The sequence below is a fragment of the Typopeltis vanoorti genome, chromosome 4 (assembly GCF_054136105.1).
Source record: "Typopeltis vanoorti isolate ZY-2024b chromosome 4, IOZ_Tvanoo_1.0, whole genome shotgun sequence".
Taxonomy (NCBI): domain Eukaryota; kingdom Metazoa; phylum Arthropoda; class Arachnida; order Uropygi; family Thelyphonidae; genus Typopeltis; species Typopeltis vanoorti.
In genome coordinates, this window is record NC_143552.1 from 10,126,772 (window position 1) to 10,153,688 (window position 26,917).

Consider the following 26,917-nt stretch of genomic DNA (forward strand, 5'->3'; position numbering starts at 1 on the left):
TAGGGGGTCCGCGACATCAAAAAGGGTGGGAAACACTGATCTAGATGATGTCTTTGAGACATTACAAGACATCCAAGTTTGCAACTTTATTTCTTCACATAAAGAGCTTCCTTCAAACAATTTACTTAGTGCAGCCTTTTATCTAGTTGAGTGCTACCACATGACCCCTTTGCACGCAATTCAAAAATTTGAATGCATATTTGCTTTCTACATGAAATTTGCAGTTGTAAATTTCATGTAGTTCATGAAATTTACAACTGGTTTTGGGCACCAGTGTGTGTGTGTGTGTGTGGCCCTTTCAGTGTAATAAACACTTACAGTGAGCATTTTCTCTATAACAGACTACCAAAAAGTCCTGGCCTAAAATGTCAGCATAATTCAAAGGAAATTCACTGTAACAAACCTTACATTGTAATAAACCTTTGATGCCTTTTTAATTCATAATAGTAAAGTTGATTTTATTTATATATGTATATATATGTATGCACACCCAAACAGAAGCAATAATTAGTAATTTAAATATTTTAAATTATTTGTTTCTATAGTAGTGTTTTTAATTATTATGCACTATTTTATTTTATTTATTTATTTATTTAATTTTTTTTTTTTGTAGGCTCCCAAAACTACAAGAGATGTTACTTCACTGCAGAAAGCATGTGATTTCGTTCAAGCCTTCATGCTAGGATTTGAAGTTGAGGTTTGCATATTTCTGAGTTTACCTTTCACTTTAAGTCATGTAATAAAAAGTTTTATATTAAGTCTTTCACTGTCCACTTAGTAGCAGGCCAACTCACTTGTATGTCTATATTTGTTTTTTTTTTATATAAATCAACATTTTTTTATATCTGTGTAATTGTTATGATAGTCCAGTTACTACAGGATAGGATTTTCTAGTCTGGTGTTTATAAAGTGAAAGGCTACTATGAATAATCACCAACACATAAGCCTTTCATTATGTTTGATTCATTTGAGGGATAAGATATGGATTTATTTTTGAGATATTTATTTACAGATTCAGACATTATAGGATGAACAAAACAGACTTGGAATGCTGCAATTGTTGAGGTCAAAATTGCATCTCAAAGTGCAAAAAAAGCACAAATGATGCTTGTGATTTTCAGTGACTCTTCAGATGGACATATGGAATTGGACCATCCAAGGCCAGTTAGAACTTGGTACAGATAGTTTGTGAACAAAGATTCACCTGCAAGGGTAAGAGCATTGGCTGGCTGTTACATTTGTGAATTCTTTTGTTCATATTCCAAGAAAGTTTACCACACTTGTTACTTATCATGAACTGCACTTTAAGCTAAACCATAATTCGACAGTCACAGCAACTGCCATCGGCCAACGAGGTGGAACAGCATTCTGTGAGTACATGCTCAGTTGATTTGAATTTGAAGAGATGCTTATTGACTTCCTCGTTTTCAGTGATGAGATGATATTTCATTTCTCTTGAAAAACTAAACAAACTGATTGTATCCATCTGGATATCACAGTGAAAGTTATATGTGACTTGCTGAAATTAACCTGTTTTGTGATGTCTAAAAAAAAAAAAAGCATATGGCACCTTTTTAGAACCTGCTGTCATTGGTACTGACATGATGTAGGGTGGAGCTCCGTTAGATTTTCACCTGGCTATGCAGGTGCACTTGGATAAATACCTACTAGGATCTTAGACAGGAAGAGCTGGAATCATTCCTTGGCCACATAGATCTCAAGGCCTATGTTCATGTGACATTATTTTGGAGATATTTGGAGATACCACCACCATTGCCATGTGCTCAAAAATGACCTTAAAGAGCTTAATTGCATGCAGATATTGATGAATAATTTTTTTTTTATATTCTCATACATGAGAGGCTGGAGTCAAGAGCAAAGTATACAGTTGATATTCCTTTGATTTTGAGAGAATACCTTGTGTGTGTGTGTGTGTGTGTGTGTGTGTGTGTGTGTGTGTGTGTGTGTGTGTGTGCGTGTGTGTGAGATGTGGGGGTGGGGATTAGTTGGTTCCTCAGAACTAAGGTAAATTAGTATTATGTTTCATTTCCATTCTGTTTAAGGGTTCCATACCATCTTAGATTGGGCTCTGCTTATGCACATTCTTGAATATTGATAATGCTTAACAATCATTTAAAATAACATCAATGTCCTTTTTAACTCATTATCATCATTGAATTCCTGATATGTACTTTCGGGGGGGTGGGGGGGTACAGCATAATTATGATAGTACTACATAAAAAAGTTACACCATTATTACTAATATCTGATCAACAATTTTCTTCCAAATTAATCTGTTATTTGTCAAGATTCCAATATCAGATCTTACATATCTGTCTTTTAAGACACTTTTTACTGTATTAATCCATCTGCAGCTTGATCTTCCTCTGATTTTTTTCATGGCAATCTGGCAAAGAATGCTTGTTTCGTTAATCTTTCCTCTCTCATTTTTTAAGTGATCATACCGCTTGAGATTAGCACTACTAACACATTCCTGAATGCTATCAATGGCAAGTTCTTTCTTAATATTCTCATTTTTAATGTGATACTGCCATTGATGTCATCTGTTCACTCCATTAATCTTTCTTAGAACTCTCATATCAGAGGTCTAAACTTAAGTATTTTATTTCTAGCCCAGCTCTCAGATCCATAAGTTAAAATTGGTTTGAACACTGTCTTGTATACTAATTTAGTGTTTTGATTCATTTCTTTCTTATTTCATATAAATTTATTCAACTGACTTCCAGCCCTACTGACTTTATTAATTCTGTTGTCTATTTCCATATTTAATTTACCATATTCACTAAAAATTGTGCCTGAATAGCTGAAATGTTTGTTTTTGCATATTTTCATGCCAAATTTATTACAACAGTTATTCAGTTTAGTCATGGGATCTTGTAGACTTGTACTGGATTTATTCAGAAGAGCTAAGATTAACATCACCAATTTTGATATCAGATTTAATACCACTTTCCTTCATAATGTGATCCATATAGATAATGAATAACTGTGGAAATAATGTGCACCCTTGTTGCACACCTCATATAACAACAAACAATCTTCCTGTGCCTCCTTCAATTCTAATTGCTGACTTACAGCTTAAATAGAGACAATGTACTGCAGATGGATTGCAGAAATCCTGGGACAGGCCAAATGATGGGAATTTGCTTAGTAAGCCTTTGTGCCAGACCCTGTCAAAGGCTTTAGAGATATCAAGTGCAACTACTTGGGATTTGCCAAATTTCTGCATGGCATTTATCCAGCAATGGGTGATGTATGAGAGTAGATTTCCTGTTGATCGGCATTGACGGAATTCATACTGGTGGTCGCTTAATAGCTGGGTATCTTCAAGGTAGAATAGGAGTTGAGAGTTGATGGTTTTCTCCATCACTTTGGAGAGGACTGAAGTGAGTGAGATAGGGTGGTAGTTAGATGCAAGTGATTTGTCACCCCTTTTTAGGAATGAATTGAATATAGGCCAGTTTCCAGGCTTTGGGATATATATCTGTGGAGTAAGAGAGTATGTACAGACGGCATAGGACAGGAGTCAGTTCTGGTATACAGACCTTCAGGACAATTGGAGTATAGTGCCATCAATGCCAGGAGACTTTTTTGTGTCTAATTTAGACAACAGGTTTATGAACTCTTTTTGGCAAAAGGATACAGGGAGCATTGTATGTTGGGCAGTTGGAATGACTGGAGGACATTTACCATTGTTGGTTATGTGTGCGGGGTGCTTAAGGGTCAAAGCTGTATAACTGAGAGGAGACCTCCACATAGCCTTTAAAGGAATGCGGAGAACCGACCAGGGCTTCTGACCTAATGTCCAATCCTCGCCTTCTCGTGGTGCACCCTGTTGGGTATCTACTTTGATACTGAACGAACGAGGATGGGCTGGCAATTTGGGATTTAGCCGACCAAATTGTATTCTTATTGGTTAAACCAAAATTAAAAATGATGGTACAACATGACAAAATTTCATGCCGGCTGGGGCGTCGCCCGGTTAAACAAGGCCCCCGTTGTTTTCGCCAGGGAACCAGGGCGAACAGCGAAAAGTCAGCTACTGGAACAAATCTGAAAACAAACCCCAACTCAACATCACCAGAGTTAAAGATCGGTACCATCAACGTAAGAAGCCTGAATGGCAAAGAAATGGAGCTAGCTGAGGAATTAGATAAGTACCAGATCGACATAATAGGGGTGACTGAAACAAAAAAGACCAGAACTGGTGAGATCTTTCTGAGCAATAAATACAAAATGTTATATTCAGGCAATAACAATCAAGGAAAAGAAGGAGTAGCCATAGTATTCAACACAAAATACGAGGCTAATCTTCTTGAATGGCAGTCAGTCTCAAGTAGAGAAATGTGGGCAAATATGAGAATGGGGAACTGGACAATCAGACTTATTTGTGCCTATGGTCCCACAGAAGGTTCTACTAAGGTAGAAGTGGAGGAATTTTTTGAGGCTTTAGAAAAAGCAACTGACACAATGAAAAAGGAAAAGTTGGTCCTTGTTGGGGATCTAAATAGTAGAGTAGGAAATGATTGTGAGACATACAAAAATATTTTGGGAAAATTTGGAGAAAAGAGCAAAGCTAATAATAATGGCAAATATCTGTTGGATTTCTGCTCAGGACATGGACTGGTTATTACTAACACCATGTTCCAACATAAAAATGTGCACAAATTCACATGGAAAGAAGAGGCTAGGAATAAGAAAAGTCTCATTGACTATGTTATTGTTGATAGTGATGTTTTCTCCCTGGTGCAGGACACCAGAGTGTACAGAGGATTTGAAATTGGAAGTGATCACTATTTAGTCTTGAGCAGGATAAAATTGAATTTCATATTGAAAAGAATAACATGTAAGAAAGTTTTAAAGCGAATAAAAGTTGAGCAGCTCTTAGATGTAAACTGTAGACTAAAATACAGAAATATTATTGAAAAGAAAATGAAAGAGTTTGAGAACAGGAATCAAACCTTGGAGATTCAGTGGCAAACTCTGAAGGAAACATTGATTGATTCTGCCAGAGAGGCATGTGGTGAGGTTGTGTGCAAAGACAAAAAAATCAGAACTCCCTGGTGGACACAGGAAGTTAAAGAGGCAGTGAAGGAAAAGAAGAAAGCGTATCAAAAGTTCCTGGCAAATAAGTCAGCTTTTACTCTTACAGAATACAGAGACAAATGTAAGAAAGCTAAACAGTGTGTAAAACTAGCTAAACAAAAGTCATGGGAGGACTTTGGCAAGAATATAGAAAATAAATATCAAGAAGGTGGCAAAATATTCTGGAGGTTGTTGAAGAAGCTTAGGAATGGAGGAAAGAGTGCTGTAAAAGGAATTAGAGATGATAAAGGTGAAATGAAAACAGGAGAAAAAGATATCCTTGAAGTATGGAGTAATTACTTTGAAAAACTGCTAAATGAAACAAGCAGTGATGACAGCACAGTGATAAAACACACTGACCAGGCATGCAGTCTGGAATACATATCCATACTTGAATTCGAAAAAGCCATCAAAGGCTTGAAATGTGGAAAGGCAGCAGGAGTAGATGATATTCGACCAGAAATGCTGAAGTATGGTGGAATAAGAGTCTTACAGTGGCTGCACTGCATAGTTCAGAAAGACTGGACAGAGGGGCGAATTCCCGATGATTGGAGTAGAGCTCTCATAGTACCCATATATAAAAAGGGAAATAAAACTGAATGTGAGAATTACAGAGGTATTTCCCTACTGAGTGTTCCTGGCAAGATCTATGCAAGTATACTTGAGAAACGGTTGAGAAGAATTGTGGAAGAAAAGCTTGGTGAAGAACAAGCTGGATTCAGGCCAAATAGAGGCTGTCAGGATCAGATCTTCACTTTACGACAAATAGTCGAGAAAGCATGGGAATATAACAAAGATCTGTATTTAAGTTTTGTCGATTTGGAAAAGGCATATGACAAGATGCCAAGAGAGAAGCTATTCAATACGCTGCAGTTATATGGTGTCAATGGGGCATTATATCAAGCAATACTTAGTCTTTATTTGAGTTGTGAGTCAGCAGTTAGAATTGAAGGAAGTACAGGAAGATGGTTTAATGTTAAATCTGGTGTGAGACAAGGATGTACATTATCCCCTCTGTTATTCATTATCTATATGGATCACATTATGAAGGAATGTGGTATTAAACCTGATATCAAAATTGGAGATGTTAATGTCAGCTCTTTGCTTTATGCGGATGATGTTATACTTCTAAATAAATCCACTACAAGTCTGCAAGATTCTCTGACTAAATTGAATAGCTGTTGTAATAGATATGGTATGAAGGTCAGCAATAAAAAGACAAAGACAATGAAAATAGGCAGAATCATTGAAAATGTCAACTGTGTTGTGAATGGAGAACCTGTGGAACAAGTAAAACATTTCAGCTACTTAGGCACAATTTTTACTGAAGATGGTAAACTAAATATAGAAATAGACAACAGAATCAGCAAAGCTGGTATCGTGGGAACTCAATTGAATAAATTCATATGTAATAAGAAAGAAATTAGTTGGAACACTAAATTAGCTGTATACAAGACTGTGTTCAAACCAATTTTAACTTGTGGATCTGAGAGCTGGGTCAGAAGTAAAACACTTTACCAAAGACTAGAGACTGGAGATATGAGAGTCCTGAGGAAGATTAGAGGCATGAACAGATGGCATCAATGGCAATATCATATTAAAAATGAGGATATTAGGAAAGAACTTGACATTGTCAGCATCCAGGAATGCGTTAGCAGAGCTAATCTCAGATGGTATAGTCACTTAAATAGAATGGGAGAGGAAAGATTAGCAAAACAAGTGTTCTCTGCCAGGTTGGCAGGAAAACGACCCAGAGGAAGACCAAGATATAGGTGGATTGATACGGTACAAAGTGCCTTAGACGATAGAAATATAAGATCTGATAATGTTGGAGTCTTGACAAGTAACAGACTGATTTGGAGGAAAATTGTAGATAGGAAGTTAGTAATGATGTTATTTTTTCATGTAGTACTGTCATATCCTGTACACCCCTTGAGGGTACGTGGCAGGAATTTGATGATGATGATGATGGTTATGTGTGCATTAGAGGCAAAGTGTGAAGCCAGGAGGTTAGTTTTTTTCTGTGAGTGATGTTGCACTTGAGCCATCTGGGTATAATAAGGGTGGAATAGTGTAGGGCAAAAGTTACAACCAATTGTCTTGGTGTGAGACCAAAAGGCATGGCTGCCATTTGGACAGGCTGCAAGCTTCCTGCTTTTTTCCTGTTCAAATTCCGTTTTAGAAGCATTGATCATTTTCTTACATCTCTTTCGGGCTTCTGTATAGGCAATAAAGAAAGATTGGGTTCTTGATTTGAGCCAGTTGTGGTATGCTTGATTTTACATTTGTACAACCTTGGCACATCTTTTGGAGAACCAGGGTTTAGATAGGGGACGGCAGTTCAGAGTAGTGTGGGGAATGTATGTTTTCATGCCAGTAAGGATTACTTTAGTGATACATTTGGTGCATATGTTTGGACTGGAAAACCGGAAACAATAATCCAACCACCATGGGCATGAAGCATAGTATTCTTAGAGACTATCCCAATTGGCATTGTTATAATGCCAAACTACTGTTGTGTGGGAGTGACTGTGTAAGCGTTGTTGCATAGGGGAGGAGGTGAGCACTAGGTTGTGGTCAAATTACCCAGAGGACTCACTACATTCACTACATATAGAGTGGTTGGTGGTATTAGGAGAGCGATAGAGACAGCAGATGAATTTGATTGAGTGGGGGGGGGGGATATTTTCAGCCAAAGAAGGTCGAAGTTGGGCGATTCTAGGTTAGGTGTTCTCTGGCAGAGTATGTCAGAGTGGATATATGCATAGATGCCACCCTTGGGTCGAAAGGAGTTAAATAGTGTATATTTAGGAAAGTTGAGAAGGATAGTGTTGGGGGAAGGTGAGATTTGAGTTTCTGTTAAAAAGAGTAGGTGGGGTTTGGTGGACTGTAGATGGTAGTGGACACTATTAAGGTTGGAGTTGAGGCCACAGATGTTGGTGAAGTGGATATGCAAGGTTCTATGAGGCATGGATTTGACCGCAAGAGTGTTACACGTTTCCTATGTAGTGCCTGCATACTGGTCTCCTTGGTGGCCATTAGTGGCATCACTTGGTTTTTGCACTAGTTTGGTTTGTTTGTGGTCTGTCCTCCAATTGTTGTCTCCATTTTGGTGTTTTTTCTTCTAGTTGTCTTCAGAGTTGGCGTCTTTGTTCTCTCTCTGGCCAAAAGTTAAATCAGGTCGAGCACGTATGTGCAACTTGGGGCAAGTGTCCTTTAGCTTGTTGTTTATTGGCATTATAAATTTGGATGTATTGGTCGGTGTATTGCAGATCACTTTCACGAGACATGGAAAGCTCATTCCGTCCTTTCTTTTGTTTCAGGATCCGAAACGATGGCATTTGACGATATTTCTGAGATCAAAATTGCATTCTCCTGCTAGTTTGCCGATGTCTTCTTTTAATGATTTACCGTTTTCCGTTGGAAAGTTCAGGATAACGCCGTTGAGTCTTCTATTTTCGGCCTTAAGCGACTCGTGTACCTTTGGTGGGATTAGTTCGCAAAGATCACAAGTGCACCTGTGCGCATTAACACGCACAGGTGCACTAATGATTGGGTGCTGGTCGTCGAATATCTCGAGCTTAGTTTCCAACTTTCGGATTTTGGAGGAGAAGGTATTGATCATGGTATTAAGGTGTTGTTCGAGGTTTTCAACTCTCGTTTATCTAGGTTTAGTAGATGTTTTATGGGAGTACAGAAGTAAGGCTGGTTGAGATCGGTAAAAAGCTTGTGCTCCGATTCATCTATTTTCGCACAGGAAGTATGTAGCCAGAGGCAACAGAAACTACACAATATACCTGTTTTTCTTTCTTCAGCAACTTCAGTTTCACAGCTGTGGCACTTCATATTGGTATTTGGTTTGTTGGCGTTGGTGTTTTCTTCCCCGACCACTGTCAGGGAAGAAAAATCAATTTGAATTGACTAATATTTTGCTGGTTTTCTTCCTAGCATTTTCAGATCACAAATAACTGTGGCAAGCACACAGGCTCTAAACTAAATCATTAGAAACAATTCAAATTATAACTGAAACAGAACTAATATCCGAACAAGATGCCCTATATGGGCTGGGTAATCATAAACTCAATTTGAAGAAGTCAGTTTATCTGATCTCAGAGTGACTCCCTTCCAGATCTTTTAGCAAATTAATGTAGCCATACTTGTTGAGGTTGGGAGGAGTGCTTCATAGCAAATGCTGGTTCTAAAGATGATTTATGATAACTTCTGTGTAATACCAATGTCTTCTTTCATTTAATCCTATGTAAAAGAGTATCTAGAGCAGTGGTTCCCAAAGTGGATGGTACCCCCCCCTTTGGGGGGGTGCTGGAATGATCTGGGGGGGGGGGGGTTGGAGAGGGCAGTAGCAGCCTCATGAGCAAAAGGGGACATTGATTTGAAGTAAGGAGGTGATGAAAACATAAAGGACAAAGATTAGATGCTGAAAAAATTTATCGCCGAAAATTTCGATGATTGAGAAATTTGAGTAATTACGTTATACAAGTTATATAACTTGTATAACGTAAGTAAGGGTTGTGATGGTTGCTTTATTTTCCAAGGAAATGTACAAAATGCAAGTTACAGTCGATCAGCATTGTAATCCAATGATGGGTCTTAACAAGCAAAGTGTTGATGAGTCTTCACTTTTGTTGGATTCTGAATATATAGAAATTTGAGTAATTAATATTTGCTTCAGAATCCAACATGATCTTCCATCGCATGGGCTAGACTTGTAATTATTATTTAATGTAAATCACTTGTTTATAAATTAATATTCATGCAACTACCATTAAGTTCTATTAATATTTAATTAATTAATCAATGATATATATTAATAGTGAAAAGACTCTGTATTAAAATATTAAGTTTATTTTATTTATTGCTATATTAATATTATAAGAATTTGTATTCAACATTTTAACTGTGTATTAATTGAAGTGTAAATATTCCTTATTTGTTCCTGTATGTAGAGGTATAATGTTATACAATGCCTCAGTTTTATTATATTTTGTTTTGGTTGTCATGGAGACGTATGTAAGATAGCTAGCACGAGTTTAGAACAAAGCGTGGCAGATTGGTATTGAAAGACTGGAAAGGATTTTAGTAAAAGTAGAGCATGAGAACAATTTCGGCAGGAAGAGGGGATATATAAGTGAAGAACGGAGAAAACGATTCATTCCGATGGAATCGGAGGAGATTGATTTGGGGAATCAGAGTGAGATAATAGCGAGTAGAGAGATAACAGCGAGTCAGTCAAGTAGCTCGCTTAGGTCTACTAGTCGAGGAGCGAGTTAGCTAGTAAGTTGTAGAACAACAAATAAAGCAATGGAAGATAGCAAGGTGACAACTGGATGACTAGCTATACTTTAGTTGGCATTTAAATTCAAGACCGACTTTTCAGGGGGACACAGAAACTTGAAGCTTAGCACGGAGTAACCAAGAGAATAAGTAGAGGCAGCAAGGTTGAATTTAAACGATAGCTGTATTAAGAGATATAGTGCCTAAAAGATTAATCAAATGCCGGAAGTATAGGCAATTGTGCATAAAAACTTCAAGTTAAAGAATTACTGTGTGTTACCTTAGTTCAAGAGTTATTAGTAGAATACTAAATTGGTCAAGTGATGTCAAAGATAGTACAAGCCTTTTGATCTGAGCAAGAACATTTAACTGTGAGTTGCGACCATTAATTTATTCAGTTATTACTAAGAAGATTTGTTTTAATGAGTGTTGTGAATTGTTTTAAGTGTATACAGTTATTAGAAATGTTTGTATATAAGTAGATGAACAAGGAAGATTACCGGTAAGAATCATTCAACTATTGATATTCCTATGCGGAGATATGTGTGTGTTTCTTCCTAGAATATCCCTATATTAACAGTAACTATTGCGGAGGTTAGCTGGAGTATGGATTTAAGAGTGTATACTTGTGAAGAAGTGTTACTGCCCTATTATTGTATTTGGAACTTAAGTAACTATGAGATATTAATGTAATTGATCACTAAGGAACTTTATGACATTGAACTTTATTAAATAGTTAAATGAACTTTGTGAAGCTGTATTTCAGACAACGTATTAACCATTGCCTGAGATAGTATGACTATATTACCAGATGAGCTAAAATGTTTATAATACCTTATTCAGTGATTTAAACTAAAGTGTATAATTTGTAAGCCTAAATTAAATGTTTGTTTTACTGATCTAAAGTTGTATTTTGCCTGAATCTCTTTTACTGCACCATTCATAAAATATTGGAACCAAAGCGGGAGAAATAAATAAGTTAAATAAACTCGGCTTGTATACATAATAATAACATATTAAGGGGAAATAGTTGAGAGTTGGTTTTACTTCAATTCTTGGACTAATTTAGATACAGAGTGGTGCAGTCAATAAATATAAATTTTCTCTATATTTGGATTAGAAATCAACTAGCAACTTACTTTTTGTTTAAGAACATCGTAGTGACAAACATGTCGAATCCAAGGTATGGGTTAAGACGAAAGAGGATACAACAAAATGGCGGCAGTCGACAGGATTTGATTTCACTAACAAAGATTGTAATATTAAGTATTAAATTTTGTAAGAGTATCAAAAAAAAGTGATCTCAAGAACTTTAAAAGTAGATTAAGTGAATCAAGTGAATTGGTTGTAAACTAGAATCAGGCAAACATAGAAGTTATTTTAGGATTCTGATATTTTTTAAAATTGTTGTTAATAGATTAATGTGGCTGTTTCATCTAGTTCTAAAATGGAAGATAGTGAATTTTTTCGTACAGTGAACCCACGGTTTTCGGGTGAAGAATCAGATGATGTAATATCCTTTTTTACTTATGTTGAAAAACTTAGAGAAATAGCAAATTGGACGGATTTTCAACTGTTAATTTTACTCAGAAGTAAATTAATAGGAAAGGCTAGAACATATTTTAACTCATCTCCAATTCTGATAATCTAATATAATTAGATTATCAAATATTTAAGGACAACCTTATTTCTCAGTTCTCAAAGTTAAGAAGTATTGGCCCAAACTTATGGAAGCTACAGAGAGTTTCACAAAAGGATAGAGAAACTGTCTCAGATTTTTACAATCGGTTGTTAACTTTATCTAATAGCTTAAATGTCACAAGTGAAGATAAACCTCATTTAGAATGGACTGTGTTCCAACAATTCTGGCAAGGTGTTAGAACAGAATTGAGGGAAACAGCCTATAAAAGGAAAATTTCCACATTGGAAAAGTGTTTTAAAGCTGTAAAGGAAAAAGAGTAGATGATAGGGGATTTCTCTCCCTCATCCAATATAAGCTGTATAAATATCTTAGAAAAGGATAATTTTTCCTCTGTCATTAACAAGACTGAAAAGGAGAGTAAAAAGGAAAAGAGAAAGAGGAAGGATATTGGGGAAAATCCTATAAATTTTAACCAAATGTCAAACAGTGAAAAATCTGACAGAATGAAATTGATGGAAGAAATGAAAGCTCTAGTTCACCATGAAGTGAACAGATTGCAGCAACCAGTAATTAGATCATCTCGATCAAGTGGTGACACAGCTTACATCTATTACCTTGAAATCTCATTAGAATAATAACCTCTCTACAAATGGGAATCAACAAGATGATAGAACAAGAAGTACAAAGACAAAATCTACCTATAATAACAAGTTTGGATAGAGTGATACAAAAACTCGAGGGTTTTAGTCAGCAAGTACCTAATAAATCTCAAGAAAGGAAGGAATATCTCACTACCCTTAGAGATCCTCCTAAATGCTTCAGGTGCAACAAAATTGGACATCTTGCTAGAAATTGTTATTATAACAAGAAGGATTACTCTATCAAAAGCTGGTATTCAAAGTTTGGATACATACCCCATAGAAGAAATAATAGAATTCAGAAACACCAAGCTTCTAATGAAAGAATGATGAGAGTTAGAGGAGAAATCCTGGGTTCTAAATGTAATATTTTGTTTGATACAGGATGCAGTGCTTCAACTATTAGAAAGGACTGTCTCCAAGGTATGAGACATAAATTAAGGAATAATATTGCCAAACTTAGACAACCTAAGAATTACTACTCTTTCAGATTCAAACTTCATAGCATATGAAAAGGTTCGAGCAAGAATCTACCTACCAGAATTTAAGCTAAGTGTCTGGCAAGACTTACTTATCATCCCCTCAACCACTAACATAAGCTCCCACATCATATTGGGAACAAATTTCTTAGAAAGATATCAGTTCTCCTGTGATTTTTTTTAAAAAGGAAATATGCCTAATGAGCAGGAAAATAAGTGTCAGAACAAATGGCAATTATATGCATAATAGAACAAGGAGACAGAAAGAAAGGTTTTATATACCTGAGAAAGGATTTACCCCAAATAAAGTAGAACTGTCTGTAACTGAACCGATTGTGGAGGATAGTAATACACATTCTGATATGCCTTATCAACCAGAATCAAAATGTAACACTGATGAACATTCTCAACAACTGATAGCCAACCCTGAACCTGAAGTTATCAATAAGGAACAAACAACAGTTGAGGTAAATTGTGCCAAGGTGACTAGTCTATATGACAGAAAACAAGATTTATATCTTAAAAGGACATTTCCACACAATAAATACAAAATATATTTAGTTACTTGTGTGTGGAACAAAAGGAATCCAAGAGAAGAAGTAAAGGAAAGTAAATGCACAAACTGGAATAGCAAGTGTGAAAACTATGTAAGTCCTCATGGAGAAAATATAAGATCTAAATTGTATTCACTGTATACACTGTGTGATTCATTGTTAACATTTAGTTGCCAAATACCTGAGTGATCACCTAGACAGGTCATTACATTATGTAATTACAGCAGTCAACAAGATCAAAAGTCATTCATTGAATGACAAATTGTTTGGACAACTTTGTATTGAAAACGATGAAGAATTCAAACGAACTTCTGTATGGAGCTTATTGCTCCATACAGAAGTTTGTTGGCTATCAAAGGATGCCTGTTTGAGTCGATTTTTCAGTGCTACAGTTTTTAGAAAATAGGTGTTTTTTACGAGCCAACTTGATTAATTTCAAAAGTGACGTTGCTTAATTGACCCACTTGTTTAACAACTTTAATGAAACAAATCTACAGTTCCAAGGAGATGAACTATATTTAATAAAAACAAAAGCTGTTATTTCTGCGTTTGTGTCAAAACTTGTCCTGTACAAACAAAACTTAGGATGAGGAGAATGCAGCCACTTTCCAGATCTATCAACAATGGAAAAATGTGTTGAAGACATAACTATTGTCAGCACGTGGACTCTCCGTTGTGATTTCAACCAATGATTTAGAGATATTTTTGAAATGAAAATACCCGATTGGATTTTGGACCTGTTTTCAAGTACAAACACAGAAGAATCTTTACAATTACAAGAACTGGCAGAAGTAGCAAAAAATGAAGAATTGAATTTAAAATTCAAAAACTGGTACCAACAGTTCCGGTTGCAAAAGCAGATGCCAATACTTTATCCTGAATTGTGGACTGTAGTAAAAAAGTTTTTAATCGCATTTCCATCATCATATTTAGTGGAATGTGAATTCAATGTAGTCACAAATCTTTTAACTAAAAAAAGAAACTGACTGCAAATAGCTAATTGCAGTGATTTAAGAATGCTGCAGATAAATATAGAGCCAGTTATCAATAAATTGGTAGCAGCACACCAGGCTCATCCTCCTTCTTGTTAGGATTGTTTTTAATATTCCATTCCATTCATGTGTCATCTCCTATTTAGGAGGTTGACTACCATGATGGGACTCATGGTTAGCTACAGGCGTAATGACATGTGGTTGAAGACCCTATCTCTTCCACATATTGTCATAAGTATTCATGACTGTAATCCGCGCATGTGTGTTCACGGGGCCAGTTTGCCTGTTCTGAGGGAAAAACCCCTAGTTTCCAGATGAAAAAACCCTCTACCTCCGTATGAGACCAGAAGATACCATATAAAGGTTCCTCACATCATAGATGGGAATCGAATCCAGGTCTTTCCAACCAAATGGCTTCGTCTATACCGACTGAGCTACGGAGGTTCTGTTTTTAATATTACTGATTGTTATTTACTATTTTATGTGCGATTTTTACATATATGTAATTTATGTTTGTTTTCTTAATTTTAATAGTTTATTAAATTTTCAGCTCCAACCTGTCCTATGTTTACTTGCAATTTATGTTTCTTTTGTTGATTTCAATTAATAGTTTTAAAATTTCAGTTCCAAGGTTCCAAACTTCAAAAAATCTCTGCTAGATGCATAATAAAATGCAAATTTGTTTCTGTATCTTTGTTTCTGTATTTGTTTGTTCGCTTAAAACTTGAGATCTGATCTGATTTTCATACGATTTTCTTTTATATGTATCAGGTAGAGCTGGTCAGGTCTTAGAAAGTAGTTTCTGGGAGGGGTGATGAATAAATTTTTTTGGGAAAGGAGGCGGTGTAAAATTTTTATCGTTATCTAATTTATATGTATGGTTTTTCTTATTTGTTACTAATCTGCCATCTAGTCGGGCTGTGCCATATGTAAAACTTATGCTATTTACTAAGTTTTGCCTAATCCCATTAATCTCTAACTCTCCCTACTTGCTTTGTTCTCTAAGCCCTTCTGTCTTAAAATTTTGTCCCCCCCCCTTTTTTTTTTCTTTCTTGCCCTTGCCCTTTGTTCCTACCACACGTAAAGCTGACTATAACCGACTATCGCCTACTAAAATAAATATACCCAATTGTATAATTGGGGGTATATTTATTTTCTCAGATTTTTCTACCAGACAAATTTATTTTTATTTAAGACTTCACCAGTCTGGAAGAAATAATTGATTTTAAGAATAATGAGAATAGGAACAAAGGTAATTTCTCGGCTAAAATCTTACTAACCATACAGCAAGCGTGGCTATTCTAAATCAGCACATGCACATGGGTCCAAAATTTATTTGAGATAGTGCATTGGCAAATGATCAGATCAATTGTTGTTCAAACAAAACATTTTATTCTAACTAAACAGTAACTGACTCTCAACATATCTAACCCCAGCAAAATTATTATATCATTGAATTATATACATTTTACGTACACTCTACTTAGCATTATAAAATACATACTTTACAATAAGTATAGATTAACTGTTCCCTCTTACATAAGTACCTTCAGGATTTTTTCTTACACCAGTATAATATATACACTTGCTCTACCCTGATACTATACAACACTTCACAAAACTTTACCACCAACCTTTTATAACACTTGCATACAATTCTTACTTAAGAATTGTATGCAATTCTTAAGTCAAAACTGTGAACACGTGATATTGTTGTTATTTTCTATGTTCCAAAGAAAATAACAACATCACTTGTTCACAGTTTCTTTCTGCAAACGCACAGTCCTCTTTCATGAACAAAAACTCTGTTGGGATCTTGAATCTTTACCATTACACAGGACATGTTCTTGTCTCTGACATTTCTGTACTCTATTACTCTTGCTTCACTGGTGGCTTATTCATTGACCTGATATCAAACCTTTTGCAGGAATCGTGGTCAGCTACATGGTTGGACGCATGTTTTTGGGCGCTCCCTGGAATTCTTTCCAAGGAGTGCCCAAAAACATTTTAGAACATTTTAGAAAAATCGCTGATGACGTAGTTTCGATGGTGGGTGCCAAGCCTTCAGTTATGTGCTCCAAGTCATGGCCTCTTCTCCTCTCTTCCATTCAGCCAATAAGGGAACCAAAACTCCAGCAGTTGTGGCAGCAGTAGTTGTCCTTGTAACCTTTTTTTCTTCTTTCAGTCCCTTAAATATGCTCCTTGCTTTGTTCCCAACTTTGGAATGTCTGTGATTACCCGTCAGTGCGGTGACATCACTGTTCTTCTTGTCAAAAGTCTTTGCTTCAGGCACTCAATTTTATTCGCAAGTTGTTGCGAATTTTTCTGATATACTATCACTTAAAACATTTTCTCTAATTTTAGGTACAATATTAAACAGGAAATATTTAACATATTTTGCAAGACAGTTAATTTATATTCAGGCAAAAGGAATCTTGAACATTTTTTATTTGCATACTCTCAATGCATTTTTTGTGCACCGCAACAGCCACCATGTGAAAATAAACTTTGCAATAGTAAAAGAAAATTGTTTCTCCTTTCTGGATACACTAGTGATGCGACTCCCTAATGACACCCATTATCATTTTCCATTTACAAAAATCCACACATACAGGAAGGTATTTACATAAGTAGTCACACCATTACCAATCCCACTAGCATGACATCCTCAAAACACTTACTCACCAAGCTAAGGTTTTCATTTTAATCAGATAAAAAACTTTATTTTTTAAATGTTAATTTTTTGGTTTTCTTATTGTGTTTTTTTTTTTTATTAATGAATATTGTCAAATGAATAGTTCATAATGTATTAATATGATTTCAATTTGTCAGGATGCATTGGCACTAATCAGATTGGATGAATTATTCTTGGAATCATTTGAAGTTCAAGATGGTAAGTGAAAACATTTCATTCAATTTACAACATTATTAGCACTAACTTGTGTCAGAAGGTGAAATAGTTAGCCTTCATAGCTAATTACAACAGTAGCTAAAATGATCGCAGAAATTATTTTATTCAAGGAGTGTGTGAAGTTAGGCTACTTACATTATTTAATATTTGCAGAATCCTCAAATTGGGTATAGTTTCTTTCTCAGAGTAGTGTACTTATCATACTGAACATGTTTTTGCATTATTCTACCCACTTCTCAACAAGTAATAGGCAGTTTTGAGACATAGGTAAGTCATGGGTGTTGTTCCCTTCACTTCTGTTGAAATTAAATCTCTCATTGTAGTTCATTAAACTGAGTTATAAAGGCTGTTTGAAAGGAAAAAGGAGGTGCAGCAGGGTTGTGTATGTGTGTATATATATATATATGGCTGACTTAGATAAGCATCCAGCAAGAATTAATATTGATAGCAGGGGAAAAAAAAAAAATTTAAATATGCAGATGATGCATCCCTCATAACAGAAACTAAGGATGATCTTGTGCAGTTGATTCTGTTTTTTTTTTTTGGGGGGGGGGGGGGGGAAGCCAAGCAAAACAGCCTTCTGGTAATTGGGATGAATTTATTGAGGAAAGATAAAATTAAAAGGATAGCTGTGTGCAAAATAGTCTATTAAACTTGACAGTTATAAAAGATAGAAATGTTAATAAGGCTACAAAAGTCAGAATTGTTAAAGCAATAGTATTTCCAGTAGTGATGCATGGATGTGAATCATTAAGAAGAAAGATTGAATTGATTCATTTGAATTATGGATGTGGAGGAGACTATTAAGAATCCCATGGATCAGAAGCATGATTAACAAGAGGTTCTTAGAGAATATAAGGACTAAATGTACCTTGGAGGCAATGATCACTAAACAGATGTTAACTTATTTTGGGCATATTATGTGAGTATATGAATCATTGGAAAGGCAATTATTTTGGGGAAGATTGAGGGCATGAGAAGGAGAGCAAGACGGCGAAAGGGTTGGATAGGCAATATAAAGGAATTTGCTAACCTGAATTTACACCTGCTGAAAGAGAGAAGAGACTGAGTTAGAAAGCGTATTATCAGGAGTTGGAAACAACTGGATGGCACATAACAATAAATTTGTTTCTTTAATATGTTCTTTTTGTTCCATAAACATCACACACACACTATGTGATAATATCATTAATTTAGTTTTTTTTTTTCCATATCATTGTATCATCATATCATGTTAGCAAAGAATGAGTACCACACCTTTATTTACAGAAAGGGCACTAACTAACAGGATTTCAACTGTCTGTAAAATACTTTCTATCAGACATATTGTAGTACTGTCCTGTATCCAATGTAAAGAAATATATTTAGCATCTGATCTTGTATTTAATAGTTATGTTAATCTGTCATAAATATCATTTATTTATTTATTTTTTCTCCCCTATAAAATATTTTCTTATAGCAAAATAGTACTGTGAAGCAGGTTTAATTATTAGCTCTGTAAACCCTTCATTTTGCACAATTGAGAGTGGCATATCCAATACAGTTATTTCTATAATGCAAAAATTTTGTTCATTTGTCATCTTACATCCCATTGTTTAGATTTTCTATAAAATAACGTTAACTTGTTCTTGCATTCTGTTTGATATTTCACTTTCGGTATTTTATTTTGCAAATTTATTATTATGTTTGAATTGTACACGATTAATTATAGAATGTTGCATATGCATTTTTTTGCTGTACCACCCAAGATATTTTTTTATATTTTACATTTTGCAAATTTGGAATTTTGAATCTTCATAGAGATTGTGAATGCTCCAAAACTTTTTTTTTTTTTTTCTTGGTGACAATACTCTTAAACTAAACTAAAATACAGTCAACACTAAATAAAGTAATAGTAAATGCAACAAATGTTTACAAAACATTCTGAATTGGCAAAACACTGAATATTTTGCACATTACTATAAAATACAAAGGATGTTTGAAAATTAGTCATACTGGCAACAGCCCAGCTTAATTCCTCCATTTTATAATAAGGCACATGAATAAATTTTTTTGACTTGAACATTCAACGAATCAGTAGCACAATGGTCATTATCAAATCCCATTTTGTGTGTGTTAGCTGTTTTACAAAGCTTAGCTGGCATTGGGAACAAAATTTTGTATGTTTTATAAGAATTTTGTATGAGGCCCAGAAAAGCTGTGGAAGGACATGATGCAGACCAGAAACAGCAAGCAATGATGTTGTATTCAGGTGGTGGAGAAAGCATTTTGATTGTGAAAAAAAACCAACCTGAAGCAAGAGACAAACAAATCGCCACTTGAAGACCTGACTACTAGGAAAGTTGATCAATTATCACTTAATGTACAGGGTTAGCCTAAAAGAAATACAGTTTAAACGCTTTATAAATTGAAATTTGTTCGTTACATCAGAAAGCATTTAGTACTGTTTTATCGAAAAAGTCCTCAAGTTTATGACCTCCACTTTTCTTTTGTCTTTGTGACGTCAGCATCACAGTGAGCGCCCTTGATGTAAGTCGAGCAGTATGGCCGCTAGCCAGGTGGAGAATGCTTTCTGCATGATTGAATTTGCAAAAACAAATTCTGTTACTGTCATGCACCGTCGTTTTACAACACGGTATGGTAAACACCCATCCACAAGGCAGTCAATCTACAATTGGAGCAAAAATTTAAGGAAACTGGTTGTCTGTGCAAGGGGAAAAGTCCTAGGAGACCACCTATATCCGAGGAAACAGTGACTCGTGTTCGTGAGACTTACACGTGCAGCCCGAAGAGGTCGACAACACATGCAAGTTTAGAACTTCAAGTTCCACAAAAATCTTGCATAAATGTGTGGAATATCTTGCGTAAATGTTTACGAATGTTTCCTTACTAGTTGCAATTATTGCAGAACCTAAGTGAAAACGACAAAATCCTCCATCACTCATTCTGTATGGACATGCAATGGAGTGAAGAAAGTGATGATTTCTTTGACCGGCTAATTTTCGGTGACAAATCAACTTTTCACATTAGTGGTACAGTGAACAAACACAACAGTTTGTATATGGGGAACTGAAAACCCGAGAGCTGTAGTGGAGCATGTGAGGGATTCACCCAAAGTGAACGTTTTTTGCGCTGTATCCCTTAAAAAGGCGTATGGACCATTCTTTTTCCAGGAAAAAACAGTGCTTGAAATAACTTACCTAGACATGTTACGTGAGTGGCTGATACCTCAACTACAAGAAGACAATGACAATTTCATATTTGTCCAAGATGGTGCTCTACCACACTGGCACCTTGCAGTTAGAAATTACCTGGATGAAAATTTGCCTCGGTGTTGGATTGGACGTTCGACTGCCCAGAACATGGCTCTTACATGTTGGCCACCAAGAAGTCCGGATTTAACACCCTGTGACTACTTCTTATGGGGGGTACATAAAGGACAGAGTTTTTGTTCCTCCCTTTCCTACAAGTGTGGATGATCTTAAACAACGCATCACAGTAGCTGTGATGACATGGACATGCTGAGAAGTGTTTGGGAAGAACTGGACTATCACATTGATATTTGTTGTGTTACAAAAGGGTCACACATAGAACCCTTGTAACTTACCCATGTAAACTTCAGGACGTACTCTTCAAACCATGTAAGTATTTCAGCCATGCTATTAAAACTCTTCTTTCTGTAAAAGTTTGAAAGTGTCTATTTCTTTTGGGTTAATCCTGTGTATACCTGTAGGAAATGCCTAATTCCTTAATAATTAATAAATATAGCATTTTAAATGTGCCATTCTGTGTGTGTGTGTGTGTGTTGGGTGGGGGGGGGGAGGTCAACATACTGTTTTAGCCATATTGAATGCACATGCAAAATGGTTCCGACTCTCATGGTAATGGGCATACAAGTGTGGTATGTTACTAAATTTCTTTTTATATAATCCATAGCTTTTAATTTCAGGAAATTAAAAGCTATGGATTTGATCTGAAGGTATTGATTAAAGTTTTTAATATTAATTAAAAACTTTAATCAATACCTTCCAAAATATAGGAAGGTATTGATTGTATGTTATATTGCCATCTTTAGGGATCACAAAAGAATGATATGTGCACGAAGACAATAACACTAAGCAAATGAGGCTGAAGAAAGGCAACTGAAGTCGGTCCTAAAGGGGCCCCGCTAGTGTGCTAAATTGGGTTGTGTTAGCATTTGGGCTGATGTTCTTAAAATGCAAGCTTCCCAAACTTGGGACAGTCTCATGCACCCAAATTTGTTGAGTTTTGGAAAGGTTTTCAGAGCTGAGTATAATTCAAGGAATAATATTTCATATTGAAAACAAATCTGAAAACAAACCCCAACTCAACATCACCAGAGTTAAAGATCGGTACTATCAACGTAAGAAGCCTGAATGGCAAAGAAATGGAGCTAGCTGAGGAATTAGATAAGTACCAGATCGACATAATAGGGGTGACTGAAACAAAAAAGACCAAAACTGGTGAGATCTTTCTGAGCAATAAATACAAAATGTTATATTCAGGCAATGACAATCAAGGAAAAGAAGGAGTAGCCATAGTATTCAACACAAAATACGAGGCTAATCTTCTTGAATGGCAGTCAGTCTCAAGTAGAGTAATGTGGGCAAATATGAGAATGGGGAACTGGACAATGAGACTTCTTTGTGCCTATGGTCCCACAGAAGGTTCTACTAAGGTAGAAGTGGAGGAATTTTTTGAGGCTTTAGAAAAAGCAACTGACACAATGAAAAAGGAAAAGTTGGTCCTTGTTGGGGATCTAAATAGTAGAGTAGGAAATGATTGTGAGACATACAAAAATATTTTGGGAAAATTTGGAGAAAAGAGCAAAGCTAATAATAATGGCAAATATCTGTTGGATTTCTGCTCAGGACATGGACTGGTTATTACTAACACCATGTTCCAACATAAAAATGTGCACAAATTCACATGGAGAGAAGAGGCTAGGAATAAGAAAAGTCTCATTGACTATGTTATTGTTGATAGTGATGTTTTCTCCCTGGTGCAGGACACCAGAGTATACAGAGGATTTGAAATTGGAAGTGATCACTATTTAGTCTTGAGCAGGATAAAATTGAATTTCATATTGAAAAGAATAACATGTTAGAAAGTTTTAAAGCGAATAAAAGTTGAGCAGCTCTCAGATGTGAACTGTAGACTAAAATACAGAAATATTATTGAAAAGAAAATGAAAGAGTTTGAGAACAGGAATCAAACCTTGGAGATTCAGTGGCAAACTCTGAACGAAACATTGATTGATTCTGCCAGAGAGGCATGTGGTGAGGTTGTGTGCAAGGATAAAAAAATCAGAACTCCCTGGTGGACACAGGAAGTTAGAAAAGAGGCAGTGAAGGAAAAGAAGAAAGCATATCAAAAGTTCCTGGCAAATAAGTCAGCTTTTACTCTTACAGAATACAGAGACAAATGTAAGAAAGCTAAACAGTGTGTAAAACTAGCTAAACAAAAGTCATGGGAGGACTTTGGCAAGAATATAGAAAATAAATATCAAGAAGGTGGCAAAATATTCTGGAGGTTGTTGAAGAAGCTTAGGAATGGAGGAAAGAGTGCTGTAAAAGGAATTAGAGATGATAAAGGTGAAATGAAAACAGGAGAAAAAGATATCCTTGAAGTATGGAGTAATTACTTTGAAAAACTGCTAAATGAAACAAGCAGTGATGACAGCACAGTGATAAAACACACTGACCAGGCATGCAGTCAGGAATACATATCCATACTTGAATTCGAAAAAGCCATCAAAGGCTTGAAATGTGGAAAGGCAGCAGGAGTAGATGATATTCGACCAGAAATGCTGAAGTATGGTGGAATAAGAGTCTTACAGTGGCTGCACTGCATAGTTCAGAAAGACTGGACAGAGGGGCAAATTCCCGATGATTGGAGTAGAGCTCTCATAGTACCCATATATAAAAAGGGAAATAAAACTGAATGTGAGAATTACAGAGGTATTTCCCTACTGAGTGTTCCTGGCAAGATCTATGCAAGTATACTTGAGAAACGGTTGAGAAGAATTGTGGAAGAAAAGCTTGGTGAAGAACAAGCTGGATTCAGGCCAAATAGAGGCTGTCAGGATCAGATCTTCACTTTACGACAAATAGTCGAGAAAGCATGGGAATATAACAAAGATCTGTATTTAAGTTTTGTCGATTTGGAAAAGGCATATGACAAGGTGCCAAGAGAGATGCTATTCAATACGCTGCAGTTATATGGTGTCAATGGGGCATTATATCAAGCAATACTTAGTCTTTATTTGAGTTGTGAGTCAGCAGTTAGAATTGAAGGAAGTACAGGAAGATGGTTTAATGTTAAATCTGGTGTGAGACAAGGATGTACATTATCCCCTCTGTTATTCATTATCTATATGGATCACATTATGAAGGAATGTGGTATTAAACCTGATATCAAAATTGGAGATGTTAATGTCAGCTCTTTGCTTTATGCGGATGATGTTATACTTCTAAATAAATCCGCTACAAGTCTGCAAGATTCTCTAACTAAATTGAATAGCTGTTGTAATAGATATGGTATGAAGGTCAGCAATAAAAAGACAAAGACAATGAAAATAGGCAGAATCATTGAAAATGTCAACTGTGTTGTGAATGGAGAACCTGTGGAACAAGTAAAACATTTCAGCTACTTAGGCACAATTTTTACTGAAGATTGTAAACTAAATATAGAAATAGACAACAGAATCAGCAAAGCTGGTATCGTGGGAAGTCAATTGAATAAATTCATATGGAATAAGAAAGAAATTAGTCGGAACACTAAATTAGCTGTATACAAGACTGTGTTCAAACCAATTTTAACTTATGGATCTGAGAGCTGGGTCAGAAGTAAAACACTTGACCAAAGACTAGAGACCGCAGATATGAGAGTCCTGAGAAAGATTAGAGGCGTGAACAGATGGCATCAATGGCAATATCATATTATAAATGAGGATATTAGGAAAGAACTTGACATTGTCAGCATCCAGGAATGCATTAGCAGAGCTAATCTCAGATGGTATGGTCACTTAAATAGAATGGGAGAGGAAAGATTAGCAAAACAAGTGTTCTCTGCCAGGTTGGCCGGAAAACGACCCAGAGGAAGACCAAGATATAGGTGGATTGATATGGTACAAAGTGCCTTAGACGATAGAAATATAAGATCTGATAATGTTGGAGTCTTGACAAGTAACAGACTGATTTGGAGGAAAATTGTAGATAGGAAGTTAGTAATGATGTAATTTTTTCATGTAGTTCTGTCATATCCTGTACACCCCTTGAGAGTACATGGCAGGAATTTGATGATGATGATGATATTTCATATTTGTACTTGCTGCAGTGTAATAAATTGGCCTTCTATCTAGTATTCTGTGGTGGGTGTCCAATGCATTGTTGGTACATTGGACACCCACCACACCAATATTGCATCAATGCAATATTGGTGAAACTGAATGTATCCCTTGTGTTCAGGTATTCTGATATTGGCTGTCCTGCTTGTTTGGCCATAGTAGGACAGTTTGCAACTGTAAGGGACCTGGTATACTCCAGGCAGGTCTAGGGAAAGTGGCTGGTCTTTGGTGGAGCAGATAAGAGATGCTAATTTCTTATGTGGTTTGTAATAATATTGCAAGGTCATATTTTCTTAGGATTTTTGTTAGTTTTTTGGATGTGCCCCGAATATAAGGAATGGTGATAGATTTAGAGTAATCTCTGTTACGAAGGGGTTGTGGCTAACTGGTTTTATTATTTTTTGGGGGTTGTAGCCATTGGCTAAGAAGATGTTAAGAATATAGTTTAGTTCAGTAGTTAGGGCATTGTTATCTGAACTGATCAATTTTGCCCTGTTATATAGGGTTTTTATAATCCCATATTGTTCTGGAGGGGTTGGTGACCATATATTGGACACCCCATAATATGCTGGAAGAAGGTCACTTGATTACACTGCAGCAAGTACAAATATAAAAGATTATTCTTTGAATCAGCCTCAGCTCTGATGCATGAAACTGCTCCAAATTTGGGAAGCTTGCATTCTAAGAATGTCAGCCGAACAGCCAACACAACCCAATTCAGCCAGCTAGAGGGCACCTTTAGGACTCAAGGACCGACTTCAGTTGCCTTTCTCCAGCCTCATTTGCTTAGTGTTAGTTCCTGTGTGCACATATTGTTTTGTGATTCCTGAAGATGGCAGTGTAACATTGCCAAAATATAGGAAGTTATTGATTAAAGTTTTTAATTCATATTCTGGTATATGTTGTCATTTCCTGAAAAATTAAAAGCTATGTATAACCAATGTATAAGTTTATCTACAAGAATTGTATAATCCATAATCACCTGTAATGAATTTGCAATTAGATTCTAACTTAGAAATGAGACAGCAGCGAAATTTTGTTTTTAATTTTATTTTTTTATTTGGAGACATAAAAGATTGTTCCCATTGAAAAAAATTCTTCTTAGTACCTTTTGAAAATGTGATATTTTCAAAGGTACTAAGGGTTTTTGCATTTGGGTACCTCAGAAAACACTATATATGTATAGAGCATGTATTGATACAGAGATGCTACGAGCCATTGGTTTAACATGTAAAACACCTGCAACATCCCTAATTTTGTCCTGTGTGATTTATGGGAATTGCCTGATGCCTTTAAGCATCAGCAATTCCCATAAATTTCTTAAACCAATATGAAAGTGACACATTCCTGTCCATCTAAATTCAGTAATTCCTAAAATCTGAAGTGCTCATTTCTTTCTTTTACCTGCAGTTTTCCTTTGATACACACTTCTTACATTTCATGTTTCTATTCTTTGTAAATCAGTAAAGCAGAGGTATCGTCATCTGAAATTAACTATCTATGCAGCTTCATCATTCTTGTTAATTTCTTTGAAGTTCCACTCTGCTCTTCCTCAGTAGCCATTTTGTTTCTTTCTGACCTGGGTGTCCCATCTTCCAGCACTTCATCTCAAAATAACCTAAGGTTTTAATAGGGTTTTCTTGGGAGAATGTATACAGAAGTGGTTTGCCATTATTAAGCTCTTATCCAGTACAACATGCTGACTTTTTTTTCCCTCTTACTATATGGGTGTATCGCTGAATGATGTTACCTAAAGTAGCTGTGAATCAACATATTTTGCTGGATTGAAGCATGTCAGCAGTGTATCTACAATTTTAATAAGTAGTAGCAAAGAAATTGTTTTGTAATCATTGAGGCTTTTGGTCAGACTGATGATTCTTGTTTATACATTCACTTGTATTGTATATTGTACTTGGGCCATTCATCAAATGCAT

At 35.9% G+C, this 26,917-nt stretch overlaps 1 protein-coding gene across 1 annotated transcript in view; it reads left to right on the forward strand.

Moving 5' to 3' along the window:
• Positions 1-26,917, forward strand: part of l(1)G0004 (RNA-binding protein pno1) — a 148,385-nt gene that overhangs the window by 86,771 nt on the left and 34,697 nt on the right. Inside the window, exons 4-5 of the mRNA XM_090390999.1 lie at positions 614-697; positions 17,536-17,596. Of these exons, the coding sequence (XP_090247125.1) occupies positions 614-697; positions 17,536-17,596 (145 nt within the window). The remainder of the gene's footprint in view (positions 1-613; positions 698-17,535; positions 17,597-26,917) is intronic.